At 40.1% G+C, this 15632-nt stretch overlaps 1 protein-coding gene across 2 annotated transcripts in view; it reads left to right on the forward strand.

The window, feature by feature from the left end:
* itpr2 (inositol 1,4,5-trisphosphate receptor, type 2) overlaps positions 1-15632 on the forward strand; it is a 64412-nt gene that overhangs the window by 30167 nt on the left and 18613 nt on the right. For both annotated transcript variants that reach the window (XM_085168415.1, XM_085168416.1), the window contains exons 38-48: positions 8028-8148; positions 8558-8745; positions 8830-9010; positions 9730-9983; positions 10076-10276; positions 10850-10960; positions 11271-11366; positions 11448-11567; positions 13704-13838; positions 13936-14128; positions 14345-14470. In XM_085168415.1, the coding sequence (XP_085024541.1) occupies positions 8028-8148; positions 8558-8745; positions 8830-9010; positions 9730-9983; positions 10076-10276; positions 10850-10960; positions 11271-11366; positions 11448-11567; positions 13704-13838; positions 13936-14128; positions 14345-14470 (1726 nt within the window). The remainder of the gene's footprint in view (positions 1-8027; positions 8149-8557; positions 8746-8829; positions 9011-9729; positions 9984-10075; positions 10277-10849; positions 10961-11270; positions 11367-11447; positions 11568-13703; positions 13839-13935; positions 14129-14344; positions 14471-15632) is intronic.

The following is a 15632-nucleotide window of genomic DNA, read 5'->3' on the forward strand; positions in this document are numbered from 1 at the left end:
GCATGCTGAGTTGAGTCAGAAAGTTGGAGATTGCAGAGGTGTAACCAAAATAGTTTTGATTTGTGAAGTTTAACTTATCTAATACAAAAAAAGTGTTTATTTTGCTGCGTGAACTTGTGCTGAGGAGGTTCTTCTCAGTTCCTCTTGCCCTTGCTTCCCTCGATCCATCAGCCAGGTGTCTGTTAGGGGAGCATTATGCTTTGGTTTCCATGGCGATGAGGGATTAGAACACGTTGTTTTGTCTAGTCTGGCCGTGACTGGGCGCTGGAGGTCTGCGTACACCATGTAGAGATGCCTCCAGAACTGGAGCACGATGCCTGCTGAACTCTTTTAGTTCCAAGCCGAGAGAGACAGAGAGAAAGTTTCACTTGTACTGCAAGAAGATATCCTACTAGAATATAAAACACTGAATTATACTTATTTGAACTTAGAAATAATCTTCCTGTGGGTTGAGCAAAAATATTTCAGTTGCTCCAGTTGTTCTTATAAAACCTTGAACATGGGTGGATAATTATTTTTAACCCTGTGTAGCTTTATAAAAATTAAAAATATATATAAATATAAAAATTTATAAAAAAAAAGTTGAAGATGCTTGAAACTAGACCATCACGTTCATTTGTCGGACTCCTTTCTTGTTTAGCGCTGGCTGAAAAATTACTTTCAAATCACTGATTTACCTTGACACGAGCAAAATAACAAATGTATTACGTGTGCAATGAGATTATTTACCTTTGAGATTTTCTAAAAAGAGATTGTCTTTATTTTTAGCATGCAGGAATTTTGAGGTTTTGAGTTACCTACGTATGGTATCTAAGTGTTTCTATGAATCTTAATGGTTTTCAGTGTAAACAGAGTTTCACAAGTTCATAGTGTGTCGTTAGGTCACTTGTAGTCTGAGAGGCACATGACAAGAAAAGAGCCGAAATGACATGAATTTGAAATTGTTTGCGTTTATTGCTCATAGCTGGTGGACATCACGACACAAACCATCCAGTGATGATAAAATACTCAAGACAAACAAGAGTCTGGTGAAGAACACTGTTGTGTTTCAGTCAGCGTTCAGTATCTGCTTCAGTTTTTGATTCATTTCTTATGTCATGGTATCTCACATGTGCTCACACCTCTGTTAAAGCCTTTTATTACAGGGTGGACAAAAAAATCAAAGTCTCACTAAGCTTTATTAACCATTTATCCTTAGAAGGATCTGAGCACCTGAACCGTATTTGATTGGAATAAATGCAATATTCCTTACTCTGTCTCTCAAAAATAAACGTCAACGTCTCGAGGGTGTGTCATCAGTAACCAGCAGCTTAGAATAAGGGAAAAGTTTGATCCGCTGCAATTGCTAGACTCAAAGTCCGTGGATCACAAAAATCAGATGGCCCCATGCTCTCTGAGAACCATGAGTGATTCTGCCAAATGTAATCTTATTTTTATGCTGATGTAATTTTTCAGAAGCCACATGGCTGAAACATAAGCTCTCAAAAATTATTATGTTTTCCACATCCTTGCCTTTTTATGTCGCCTAAATTGCCTGAGTTCCAGTGAGGAAGCAAAACAGACGAGCCGTGTTTGCCAGTCAGCTTATCTTCAGCATCATAGTCTTCTTAATAAACTCAATTAGTACATAATGATATTAGCGAATAACACATAACACTTCCACCGTAAACCCGCTGGTTAAAAGTCAGGCCTTCCCTAAAGCAGACCTGTTACTGAATGCTTGTTTACTTGTTTACGCTTGTATTTCCCTGAATCGTTCTCACCAATTGCTCTCACATGTGGGCTTAATTTGTTTTGCTGATGTGCTTGTTTGTTGGGTAAAAGCATTTCATGTGCTGTGGAACTGCAGCTTGAAAACATAAATGGCACCACTTGATGCGCATGTCTTGCAGGATTCCAGGTTTCAGATACCATTTGTAACCTCTTGGCCTCGCACACAGCGCTCCACAGCTACTTCTGAACACGTCATATTCAGCAGCAGGTAAAAGAGTTGGGATGAAATGCAAATATGCAGACATGGTTCACCCTAATGGACTTGACTAATGGCAAGAGTTTTAGGTAATCCTGAGCTCATCCAGCCACAATTTCACCAAAGAACGATGAACCCAGTGATCAGTTATGGGTGGCAGTTGCACACCAGCCTATGTTCCCTCGTGTTTTGTTTTTAATCTGGGCTCATGTGGTGTTTATGGTAGAACAGCAGAAAAATGTGAAAGAATAAAATACATTTTAATTTCTTTTCTTTTTTAAAAAAGAATAAATATCTTGGAGAAAACACTTTATAAAACATATTGATATGGATTTTATTATGACAGGTTCCCACTTTAAGCTTTTCATTTCTCCTTCAGCTCCAAGCTCGCCTTAGAGACAACAGAAATTTTTATTAGATTACATGCAGCGCGTGCTTTTAAACCTTTGAGTTTTTGTATAACAGAAGGTAGATTTTCAGTTTGACACTGTACTGAACAGTGTATTGACTGAAGTAACATAAGCTTTGTGATGGTGAAGTTGTTGGTCTCTCACAGCCTGTGGAGAAACTGTGCTATGCCACCGTGTGCTTGAGTCATTCTGTTTATAAAAGACAGACTCGGATTCCTCTGTGGAGGAAAAAGCAATGCAGAAAAGTAAAACTGTTAGTCCACCCCTCTCATCTCAACCTTGTTTGGGGAACATTGTCCTCCTGCACAGCCTGACACGCTGCTGCAGTTGACCTTATCAGAGCTCAGCAGCTCTAACTTCTCCACCCAGGCAGTGTATGTCCTGGTTTACAGCTGCTACTGCCCTCCGATGCCTGCATACGTTTTCAGACCACCTAAAGAAGCACAGAACAGGCTGTGTTTTTTTATCCATGCTTCTCACCGGAGTTACAGGAATCTGTAGACAGCAGAGCTGCGAGAGGTCTGGAGGGTGGTGGGGGGGGGAGTGAAGCCGGAGGTGGGGATCGGCAGCTCATCCTCAGCTTGGACAGCAGAGCCGCAGTGTGGCGTGCCGGTGCACATTTTAAAACACCACGACTGTCTGCTCATTGCTAGGTTTTGTTTGTTCCTCTCCTCCTCCTCCTGCCACCCTCCTCTTACTTTTGTCAGTTCTTCTCTCTCTCTCCCCCTCTCTCTCCCTCTCTCTCTCTCTCTCTCTCCCCCTCTCTCTCCCTCTCTTTTCTTCTCTCTCTCTCTCTCTCTCCCCCTCTCTCTCCCTCTCTCTCTTGGCTCTTACATCACCTGACTAGAGTTTTTCTTGTCAATGCAGCAACAAGCAGATGAGTCAGGCAGGGCTGACTCTTCTCTACTGCCATCCTGCTTCCTCTATCCTCTCCTTTCTCTCTGCAGACCTAGCCAGCACACTGCATCACCCAGAAGGGAGACAAAAAAAATCCCCCCAAAAACCTGTCACCACCCCCACCTTTCAACTTCTCAAAGTCAAACATGTTTAGTTTGCAAGGGAGCATGCACTGGGATGCATTGCCTTATAGAGTGTAGTGCTGAGGTTGGAGATGCACTGGGATTGTGTCTGTGTAGTGGTGTGTGGAAATGAGAGACACTGACTCAATGGATCCTCACCTTCAGTTCAAGAAGTGTGTGCGTGCACGTGTGTGTGTGTGTGCGTGCGTACGTGCGCGTGTGTGTCTATGTGGGTGTGTGTCTGTGTTTCTGTGAGACATCTCAGCCAGACAGTGCAGGCAGACAAGTGTCTCTGCTGACTGCAGATGAGATAGAGTGTTTACTGACACAGGGAGCATCAGCTACACGTGCTCATCCACATCTTTGCTCTTCGGTACACTTAGTTTGAGGATGCTTAGCTGAACTGTATCTGGCCAGCCTTTGTGATGAGACATAGGGGTACCTCATTTGCCTGATGCCTTGCTATCGTATAATTAGACTTTTTCTTTTTTTAAGGTTGCAGTTTGGAGCTTTCTTTTTTTTAAAAAGAAAACCACATTATCTCTGCTTGATAATTCAGTTTCATTTTGGATGAACCACACTACATTTGACGCATCCAAATGCACCCACAATTTATTATAAGAAGCAACTACTTACAACTTACAATGGCAGCTACACAAATGAGTCATATACATCTGAATACTAATTAGCTGTATGTGTCAGCTTTAAAGGAGGTGTGACAATCACAGCAGGGAAACTTGCAAAGGAACAAAGAGACCAGATAATTGCTGAACTGCTGGTGCGTCAGTCACAAACTGCAAAATTCTGAAATGTATAATAAAGGAAATGTATTTATTTTCATGCGAGTATTAGGACAAATGGAATGGGAAAAATTTCCATTAAATGTCTATAGGGTTGTAGGTCAGGTGAGGTGAGGTGACTTGTCTAACCAACAATGCCAGTTAATGAATAAATCAATCCTTCTTTGTATAGGACCTTTCATGAAGGTTGACGCAGTTCAAAGTGCTTCATAGATGATTCAACATGTTATAAAAGCTACATAAAAAGAATTAAAAGTACCAAATATAAAACAAGATTTACAATATAAGTAAAATAAAAGGACAGTTAAAGAAAGAAATTGATTGTTACTAATCGTTCAAACAGAGCACGCACCAAATATTCACATTATTGAAGCAGGAGTCTGAACTTTTACTTAAACTTTGAATTAATTAACGTTAACACCTAATGAACAATTTCAGCTTTTAGTTATTTTATAGCCTAAAGGTTGCATAATTAGAGCCTAAAAATTATCACATATATTCAAAACTGTTAGGTACACCTGTTCAGCTGCTTGGTAATGCAAACATCTCATCAGCCAGTCATGTGGCAGCGACCTGATGGCAGCCTGCCCGATGTTCAATCTTTCGTCCTTCTGACTTTCCTTCTGAGTCTTTGGAAGTCTTTGCACTTCCACCGGATCTCTGGACTACAAACTCTCTCTCTACTTTTAAATTGTGTCTTAAAACCCATCTATTCAGAATTGCATATTCTTCACCATGACTCTGTCTTAGTCTATTTTTACCTTACTTAGCTTTTATACTTACATACTTTATCTTATGTTTTTATTTTGCTGTACTAATGTAAGGTGACCTTGAGGGTTTTCAACAGGCGCCTATAAATAAAATGTATTATTATTATAAACTGAGCATCAGAATGGAGAGAAATGGCAATATAGGTGACTTTTTCTGCACAACCACCCAGAGCAATTACAGAGACTGTTCTGCTGATGCCAGAGGTCAGACTGCTTCAAGTTGATAGGAAGGCAACAAATACTGATTCATTAAATGGCCTGCATTTGTATAGCGCTTTACTCGGTCCCTAAGGACCCCAAAGCACTTTACACTACATTCAGTCATTCACACACACATTCACACACTGGCAATGGCAAGCTACGTTGTAGCCACAGCTGCCCTGGGGCGCACTGACAGAGGCGAGGCTGCCGGACACTGGCGCCACCGGGCCCTCTGACCACCATGTTTGCCCACCACCAGTTAGTATCTTGCCTAAGGATATTTGGCATGCAGCCAGGAGGCAGCCTAGGATCGAACCACCAACCTTCTGGTTAGTGGCTGACCTGCTCTGCCACCTGAGCTACAGCCACCCCATTACAATCAAGTAGGGTTGCGCGATCATTGTCAAAATTAACTGACAAAAAAGCAAGAAAAGAGCAAAAAAAAAATTTTCTCTGTCACTTAAACATAACACTGTTTTCGCATCCAAGTTGTGCTACATTCCTGTTCATTTACAAATCTTTGCATCAAAAGAAAATGTATCCTCATTTGCGTAAATTCGGTGCATCGCTTGGAAGAAAACTAAATTTGTTGGACCTGCATGAGTGATGTAGCATAGTAATTTACTGTTGTGAGATCTATCTCTTTTTCTCCTGCAACATTTTGCAGGTTTTTCCATCTTGAAAAAACCCCCAAATGCATTCCTGAAGCTTTCAATAGTAAAAATGTTTAGTGAACGCTTTGCGTTAGTGATTTCAGTACATCTTTGTTAGCAAAGTGGTGTGTCATACAGCCTCACTTTTATGAATGTCTGAGTTGATGTTGAGCAATTCATGTTAGCAACCATTGCATTGCTTCTCTTGTCCTTCATGCATTAATTATACTAATTATTTGGTGGTATGTTTTCAGGCCGCTGGTTATGTTAGTTGTGTTGCTTTGTGGCACAGAGACAACTCTACAACACTCTTCTTGGTCGATGTCACTAACCCTAAATCCGCTTTGAGTGATAAGCTCTTCACCTTCTACTGTGTCAGTCATTTGATTTTTTAATATATCTGTCTTTTTACATTGGGTTATCGGTCTAGACTAGTCCAGGAAGTTTCAGGCTTCGTAATGCAGTGAACAGTTGTGATTGGATGTGGTTCAGCGCTGATTTAGTCAGGTGGGGGAGTGCCTCATTTGTTTTTGCTTTGCATTTGATTTAAATAACACATTTTCAAGACTGTCTGTGTTTAAATGTGGGAAGCCAAAATTGTGTCCCTACAACCAACCTATGCACAACGCAAAACACATCAAGCACATCGAAGCAGTTGGGCTACAGCCACAGAAGACCACACTGGGTGCCACTCCTGTCAGCTAAAAACAGGAAACTGAGGCTACAATTTGCACAGGTTAACTAAAATCTGACGATAGAAGATTGGCTAAACATTGTATGCTTTTTTTTTTTTTTTTGACAGCAGGGTCAGAATTTGGCATAAACAACATGAAAGCATGGGTCCATCTTGCCTCGTATCAGCAGTTAAGGCTTGTGGTGGTGGTCTAGTAGTATAGGATATTTTCTTTGCACACTCTAGGCTCTAGAAACAATTTGTTTAACACCACAGCCTACCCGAGTACTGTTTCTAGCCATGTCTATCCCTTAATGACCACAGTGCACAAATCTTCTGATGGCTTCTCACAGCAGAATAATGTGACATGCCACAGAGCTCGGATCATCTCAGACTGGTTTCTTGAACATGACAATTAGTTCACTGTACACAAATAGTCTCCAAAGTCACCGGATCTCAATCACATGGAGCACCTTTGGGACTTCAAATCAAATCAAATCAAAATTTATTTATATAGCACATATTAAAACAACAGTGTTGACCATAGTGCTTCACAGTCAGTAAAAGCATGATACAATTAAAACAAACAATAAAAGAGGACAACAAACAATAGGTAACAACACAACAAGCTAGACCAGCCAACTAGACAGAATCAAAAGCCAAAGTAAAAAAAATAAGTTTTAAGACGTGATTTAAAAGACTGGATAGACTCGGCAGTACGAATATGAACAGGGAGGTTATTCCAGAGTCTAGGTGCCACGGATGCAAAGGCCCGGTCATCTCTCGACTTCATTCGAGCAGTAATCCTTGCACGCAAATGACCACATTCTGTATAACCGTTTTCCACTTGTTTTCACTTGCGTGTGTGTGTGTGTGTGTGTAAGAAGGACAGTGTGCTCCTATTTTGCACAATAAGAGAGGGAAAACTAGCCAACTAACCAAACCAAATAGTTTGGGGTAAGATCAGCGGTTCATCATGTCAGTTTAAGAATTGAACTGTTTGGAGACTTTCATTGCCAACTAATATTAACTAAAAATAAAAGTAACATCTGTCATCATATATAGTTGCTTTTCTCTAAACACACCCTGGCTGCTATCTCGGAATCTCTCATAAATGCTCAGATAGGATCAAGATATTGGACAACATTGTAACCATCATGCTCTCTCAAGCTCCAATTTCTTTGTTGATAAGAGCATTGTCATCCTGCAAACCACTGCTTCCATCAAGGCAGAAATGTGTCATGGGATGATGGCGATGATTCCTATTAGGTGAAATGAGATGAAATCTGCTCAGCCCTCTGAGAGATGATCGGATGGATTTCATGCCAATGAATGCACCTTACCACCAATGTTCCCTTCTTAAGATTTGTCCTTCATTTTGATCATTTTTATAGTTATTCCTCTTTCCCTTTCTGTAAGGGGAAAAAAAAGCTTTATCAAAATCTATTAAATATGTGTGAATTTCCTAGTTTAAAGCTCATACTCAGTCAGACTTTTAAATGGATTTAACATTATGATTTCTGTCTCCACAGGGAAACGACTTGAGAAAGATTCTCCTCACACGCTACTTTGGAAATCAAAAGCTTCTCTCCAAGTCAGAGCTCGGGAGTGGAAACAGCTCATCTGGTGGCTTTGTCAAGCAGTCACCTGGAGGTACCGAGAACCCCAAATAAACCGAGTAGATGCTGCAATAACTACTCACAGCCGAGGAAACAACAGGAACTAAAATGACAGCGCTCTGTTTCTTAGGCAGTATGCTGTTTGACAATTGTTGGCAGACATAAGAGGTTTATAATGCATCCCATAAATATTCGGTCCAGGCAGGTGTGGAATATAGTAGATGAGCATAACAAATAATCTAACATTTGTAAAGTTTTTCCTGTTCAATTTCTCAAAAAGAGATTATTTCTATCTACAATTATTTATATATGGTATGTGCATGCATGGAACGCCAGAGGCAGGGAGAGCAGCAGCACAAAAATAACCAGGCAACATAAATGAGACTAACTCGGAAAGAGCATGAGAAGCAGAAGCTAGAATTTAAATTTCTACATCATTGCAGGAGGTTCTCCCATGGTAGACGCTGACAAGCCAGCCACCAGTGTTTCGGATATTCAGTGTCTTTTGGACAATGTTGGGGCAACAGAGATGGTAATTGAACTCATCGTCAACACCAAGAATGATCGACTGTTTAAGGAGAGCATCGAGCTGGGCATTGCCCTTCTCAGGGGTGGAAACACACAGATACAGGTTTGCTTCACAGATACACGAATCCTGTACTTCTCCTTCACATGTTTTAGAAGTATACTCATGGCCATTTTTGCTCCCAACTAGAACTCATTCTACAGCCAACTGAACAAGCAGAAAAAGTCCGAGAGGTTCTTCAAGGTTTTCTACGACCGCATGCGTTTGGCCCAGCAGGAGATTCGAGCCACCGTGTCGGTCAACATGTTTGAAGTCAGCTGCAGAAAAAGGGACGATGACAGTGATGTCAGTAGTATCAGGGTTAAAAAAGGTACCGTAGAGTGATGGTGCATTTTTCTTTTTCTTTTTTACATTATTGACTTATTAGAGCAAAAACACCACATAATGTCCGGATAACGTTTGTGAGCTCAAAATGCAGCTAACTACTGTGTCAAAATGTCAAAGGGACGCTGAAAGTAAGTAAGCAAAGTTCATTTGAAGTGAATCACCTCTGTTATAATGTCAGAGGTATCTAGCGATGAGGATTTAAAAGTGCAATACTGAGTCATGAGGCTCACGTCCTCAGCACATCCAGGCATTTCCATAGAAAGAGCGAATTAAAAAGCCACAGACTGGAAAAAAGTAATGCTTTTACAGTGTTTGAGGTCTACAAGTTTAGTTTAGTTTAAAACAGTTGTAGTGGATAAATCCACAATGATTTTTGTAGCTCTGCTGACTTCTGTTTAAACTGTTGTTCCAAGTTCAAGCAGTCACATGTCTGAAGCATGTGACAGCCCACATTGCAATCCTATCAAAAGGCCATTGTATCAAGTTTGGGTGTTTTTATGCTACAGAAATCCACTAAATTGTTGCCTGCTGGTCAGTGAACGTCTGTAAATAAATATATATATATACACACACACATATCAATTTCTCTTGAATACAATTGCCACACTTATGAATGGAAGCAATTTGCTCCTGCCCTGCAGCTAAACAATGTTGTGTGTCTGTGTGTGTGTGTTTCTCTTTCAATAAATCCTTTCTTTGTAGGGAAAGATTCTGGGCTTCACATGAGGGACGACATGCGAGGGCAGCTAAAAGAAGCCTCCTCAGTGACCTCAAAGGCCTTCTCATCCTTCAGAAAAGAGCTGGACCCTGACCTTGAAGGCCTCGGCCAAAACAGTGAAATAATCGGTACTGAGGAGGCATTGGAAGACACTCAGATGAGCCCGGCTGTATCTATCATGAAACCAATCCTGCGTTACCTACAGCTGCTCTGTGAGAACCACAATTCAAAGCTGCAGGTACTGATGCTCTGTGAACTTTGCCCTTTGAAGTCCAGTCATTAAAATGACCGCTGATTTACTCTTTTTTTTTTTTCCTGCTCTGAATCCAGAACTTTCTGCGCAGTCAGAACAACAAGACTAACTACAATCTGGTGTGTGAGACTCTTCAGTTCTTGGACTGCATTTGTGGGAGCACCACTGGAGGTCTAGGGCTGCTGGGACTTTATATAAATGAGTTTAATGTGTATCTCATTCTCCAAACGTTGGAAACCATTACAGAGTATTGCCAGGGGCCCTGCCATGAAAACCAGGTAGGAGGAGGGTGACTGGTTAGTTGAGAGAAAATGCTCGATTTTATTGGATAGTCAAGTTGTCAACATATTTATTTAATAGAGCCTAAGATTGTGAACATATTTGAAAAATTGTTCATCTTTTCCTAAATGTGAAGCATCATACAGTATCATTAAACCTGTAGCGAAAAGCTTTTATTTCATGTGTTCAAGTCCAGTCAAGTTAAGAGTACAGGAAACAGGAAATTTCTGGTTTCGAACCAGCTGAGCAGCTGGGGCCTTTCTGTATGGAGTTTGGATGTTACCCCTGTGTCTGTGTTGGTTTCTAATTAGAAGGGGGAGGAAATCTGGTGATTCTAAATCTACTGTTGGTGTGAATATGAGCATAAATGTCTGTCTACAGTGGACCTGGTCACTTTGTGATCACACCGCTGTTTTAATCATGAGCTGTGGTGTAGTAAGCCGTCTTAAACTATCTTCTATTTGGATTTAACCCGTAAAGCACAGACACTTTCTTCTGATGAATTATATTATTGATTTTTTTTGTAATGTAGCCAACATTGACTACAGCATGTCCATTTTTTTCTTTTCCAGAGCTGTATAGCTAAACATGAGTCAAATGGTATTGATATTATTATAGCACTGATTGTCAATGCCATCAACCCCCTGGGTAAGGATCGCCTGGACCTGGTGCTGCAACTCAAGGTGAGCAGTAGTTGTATGAGAGGTCTGGGAGGCGACACATTTCCATTACCCTATTATATACTTACATTGCTGCATAGTATTAATTAAATATAGATAACAATTGTGCAATGATGAAAAAGGCAACAGGGCAAATAAAGCCCATGTTTACTGGCTGTCTGACTGCAGATGTCTTTAGTAGTACAACCCTTTAGTCGAATCACAGCACTCTGAAAAAACTGTATTGTATTGTTGGTTTTTTTCCCTTCAATTATTCAGCTTTGTGTAACTGATCAAAATATAAAAGCTGATTATTTTGAAACGTGTATCATAGAACAATGCCTCCAAGCTCCTGTTAGCTATCATGGAGAGCTGCCATGACAGTGAGAACGCAGAGAAGATTCTCTACAAGATGAGACCCACTGAATTGGTGAGTGTGGTCATGCATGCACGCAAACTACATCTGACGTGTGCTGCAAAAACTGTGACTTCTAAAACACGTTTGCTTCAGGTGGATGTCATGAAGGACGCCTACAAACAGGGTTTGCAGAGTGAAGATGACGACGACGGCATGGGAGACGAGATCAAACCTAAAGATGTCGGACACAACATTTACATCCTGGCCCACCAGGTAAAAGAAAAGATTAAACTTGAGTTAGTCTAAAGTGGTCAGACAAACTCAGGAAATGCAGTGATGCTTTAGTCTAATGACCACTGGGCCAGTGCAGTGCAGGAGTACCAAGTGATGGAAGAGTGCTTCTCTGAATGAACTGCTCTGACAGTTTTCTGAAATGAGTTTTTGTGTTGTGACATTGGCTCTACTGACAGATAGGCTTTAGGCGTTTTCACTGAGGAAGGTAGTCCCTGCACAACTAAATACACATGGTTTGCTTTGTCCAGGGATCAGGAACAAGGGAATGAGGCAGGAGTACTGTACCCCTGAGAAATGTGTTTTTGTTCTAAATGTGTGTGTCCATCTGACGTGTCTCAGTCTTTGTCTACGCTGTTTGTAAGTTGTTGAGAGCAAGCCAAGTCTTGTGGGTTTTCACTTCTGTCTCTTTAGAGCAAAGTGTCAGACAGGATATTTTGGTCTGCAGAGCAGACGAGTTTCATCATGACAAGGAAGTGTGCATGTTTTTTTTTTTGTTACATTTTATTTTTTTATGTTTGACTTTTTTTAAAAATAACCTTTCAGCTTAAAACAGGAATGCACAAATGTGTGCATCAGCTTTGAAATATATTTTCTGATTATCTAAATAAATAAATTAAATTGATAAAATAAAATAAACAATAGATAGGATGCACAAACTAAATGGTTCTTAATTTCTCTACAATTGCCTATTTTAAAGGAGTAAAATAGATGTTTAAAATATAATAATAATAATAATAATAATAAAAAAACCTCAGCAAGCATTCAGAACTCAGAATGTTTTCCACAAACCATGTTAAGTTTTCCTCACCTAAAAAGAGAAGCAGAAAAGCAGAAGCAGAACCTAGATTTCTAGTTGACCTCAGTGTACACAAAACAGGTAAACAACACAGGAAAGGAAAAAGGCCAGAACCTGTTTCTTACTCATCTATTAATTCTTGTGCCACAGGTGTCCTTTTCAATGTCTTTTTATCAACAAGGATACATAAAAACTACCTCTGCAGAGTGTGGGGAAAGAAAGAAACTGTTGCTGGTTTCTGGTTTGGATCTGGATCACTTTAAAACTGTGAAATAATTCAATTCCTTTAATGGGAGATGGCAGCTTTAGCTCTATTACAAAAAACAAGGCCATAAAGCTTGAATTTGAACGGTATATAGACATTACTTACAGTTGTTGTGGGCTCATCATGGGTACGAATTTCACAACAATTTAGGGCTTTTCCAGGGTGGAATCATTGTATACTTTACATCTTTAATGGCTTTAGAAAACAAGAATTGGGTGCACAAGATTGCATTTATTTTGGACTTTCAAAAATATATAAACAGTGATCAAATATATGTATTAAATATCTCTTAATAAGTTGCATCTCGACCACACACACACCTTTTGATAGTGATCAACAATTTTCTGGCATAATTCTGCTTAGATATTTGGCCACTCTTCTTGGCAGAATTTATTTAAATTGGTTGTCACACACCTGGGTTTTAGACCTGCTCCAAAATCCTCCGATAGAGGTGAGTTCATGGAGTTGGGAAGGCCATTCCAGAAGCTTAATGTTAGCCTGGTCTGTCCATCCCAAAACCAGTTTTGATGTGTGTTTGGGATCATTGCTCTGATGGAAAACCAAATTTTGCCAAATTTTCAACCATTTAGATGTTAATTTAATGTGAAAGAACTTCCTTCATTATTCCATCCACTTTGTGCGGTGTACCAGTACTACTGACAGCAAAACTTCCCAGAGCACAATGCTACCACCACCATGCTTGGCAGCTGAGTGTTCTTAGTGTGAAAGCCTCACCTTTACTCCGCGAAACATACCTCTTGTCATCATGGCACTACCTTTGTCTCCGCTGACCATAAAACGTTTCTCCAGAAGGAATATTTCTTGTCCATATGGGCTATTTCAAATTTCAATCAAGGTTAAAGCAGCACCCAGTTCTTGTTTTCCAAAGTCACAGTCGTGTCTTGTAAAATCCATAAAAATGACCATGACATTAACGCTCATGAGGAGATTTTGTAAACCATATTTGTTTAGTTTTGGTTCGCTACTGGTTACAGTATCCAGTGTAGTGCAGCAAAATCATATCTTCATATTAATCATATTTCTTCATTCCTAGTTGGCCAGGCACAACAAAATCTTGCAGCAGAGCCTCACCCCTGGGTCAGGGTTAGGTCTGGGGTCAGGCATGGACTACGATAAAGAAAAGGATGATGCCCTCCGTTACTATGCGAACCACACAGCTCAGATAGAGGTAACCCGCATCATCAATTTGTCATTTATCCTAAAATCTCTTAAATCTTTCGTCAAACTATAAAACTGTAAGCCAAACCTTTAATCTTTGTTATCAGATTGTGCGTAATGACCGCAGCATGGAGCAGATAGTCTTTCCAGTTCCTAACATCTGCGAGTACCTAACTGAGGAGTCAAAGACGCGTGTGTTCACCACCACTGAGAGAGATGACCAAGGCAGCAAGGTTAATGACTTCTTCCACCAGTTTGACAACCTCTACAATGAGATGAGGTGGCAGAAGAAGATCCGCAGTAAGTCTTCCTTACATTCGGCATCCAGTTCTTGGAAAATAATAATGATTGTGGTGGTGGTGGTGGCAGCAGGAACAGGCTTCAGGACGACAAATCACGATTCCCATCCAGCAAGTCTGGTTATGTTATTTTCACAGTAAACTGATGGGCCTGCAGTGATGTGGTGTGTGCTGAATTCGTGTGCCTGTACTTATGCTCCCTGTTGTGTTTGCACAGAAAATAAGGCTCTGTTCTGGTTCTCACGTCACATCTCTCTTTGGGGGAGCATCTCCTTCTACTTGGCCCTCCTGCTCAACATTGCTGTGGCTGTATTCTACCCTTTTGGTGACGATGAAGATGAGGGTAAGAATTTCTGCATATTTCTCAAATTGTAATTTGTAATTTCAAGCCATTTTTTTAAAAACCTTTTGCTAAGCAAACCAATGTTTTAAGGCAGTGGTCTTCAAATGGCTCCTACTGGACATGGATTAACTATTTAATCTGCAGCACATCTGCCAATATTAAAGTAGAGATGAACTTACCTTATGAGGCAGACAGAATTATTGTGTAAAATTTGTATAGGGCATAGTATGGACAGCTCCTGGTGCTGAAATAACATCTCATAAATGTACTAGAGAAAATGTATGTGAAGAATAAAAGCCCTTAATATCAGCTAAATTATGCTGTATCTCTTTCATTCAAATGCAGACACACTCATTAGTATTATCCAACTAAAAGAATGAGGGGATTTTATTATTCTAAGGGAGTCAAGCATGCAAAATAAAGAGGCGTACACACAGAGAGTTAAAGAGACTAGTGGCTATGTGATGAAAAGAAAGAAAGAAATGTAGTAAATTTTAAAGCAACTGTTGGCAAAGGGCCATTTATTTAAACTAATTTCAGTTTTGAGACGGGCAAATGAGGTGAATACAGCATGAGACATGTGACATGAGGAAAACCTGTGCAACCATCAGCTACAACGCAATGAACAACAGGCAGATCTTTAAAAAAAATTAGGCCAAGAGCCCACGTCACTGTCTATTCTTCTCCAAAGTGACTGTTTTCACTAGGCGTAATTTCTTACAGATTTTGAGGAAAGGGTGATGTTTTTTTGAAAATCAGGAGGCCTTTAGCCCAGCTTAGCAGCAGACATAGTGTTGAATAATTCAGAAATAATTAATTTTATGCATCTGTCTGATTTTAAGCGCAGGTATACTACATCATCTATTTACAGCTGTTTTATCAAGCAGTTTTAATCATTTTAAAAAAACCTATGGAGGAACACTTTGAATGTATTAATTTTCAAGTAAAGTAAGTCTATAACAATTCTCTTTTTTGGAATGTTAATTATTAATGATTATTGCTTTCTTTTTATGACTGAAAATGCGTGTTCTGTGACACGTGATGCTGCATTTATTTAAACACCTTGGTCACTCAGATGAACTCCCATGAACGCTGGTGATTTATCTAACATACAGTATCTAATTGGATAAGAAGCAGTAGGTGTGTACAAAATGTGCTTAAA

Source organism: Neolamprologus multifasciatus, chromosome 7 (assembly GCF_963576455.1).
Source record: "Neolamprologus multifasciatus chromosome 7, fNeoMul1.2, whole genome shotgun sequence".
Taxonomy (NCBI): Eukaryota; Metazoa; Chordata; class Actinopteri; order Cichliformes; family Cichlidae; genus Neolamprologus; species Neolamprologus multifasciatus.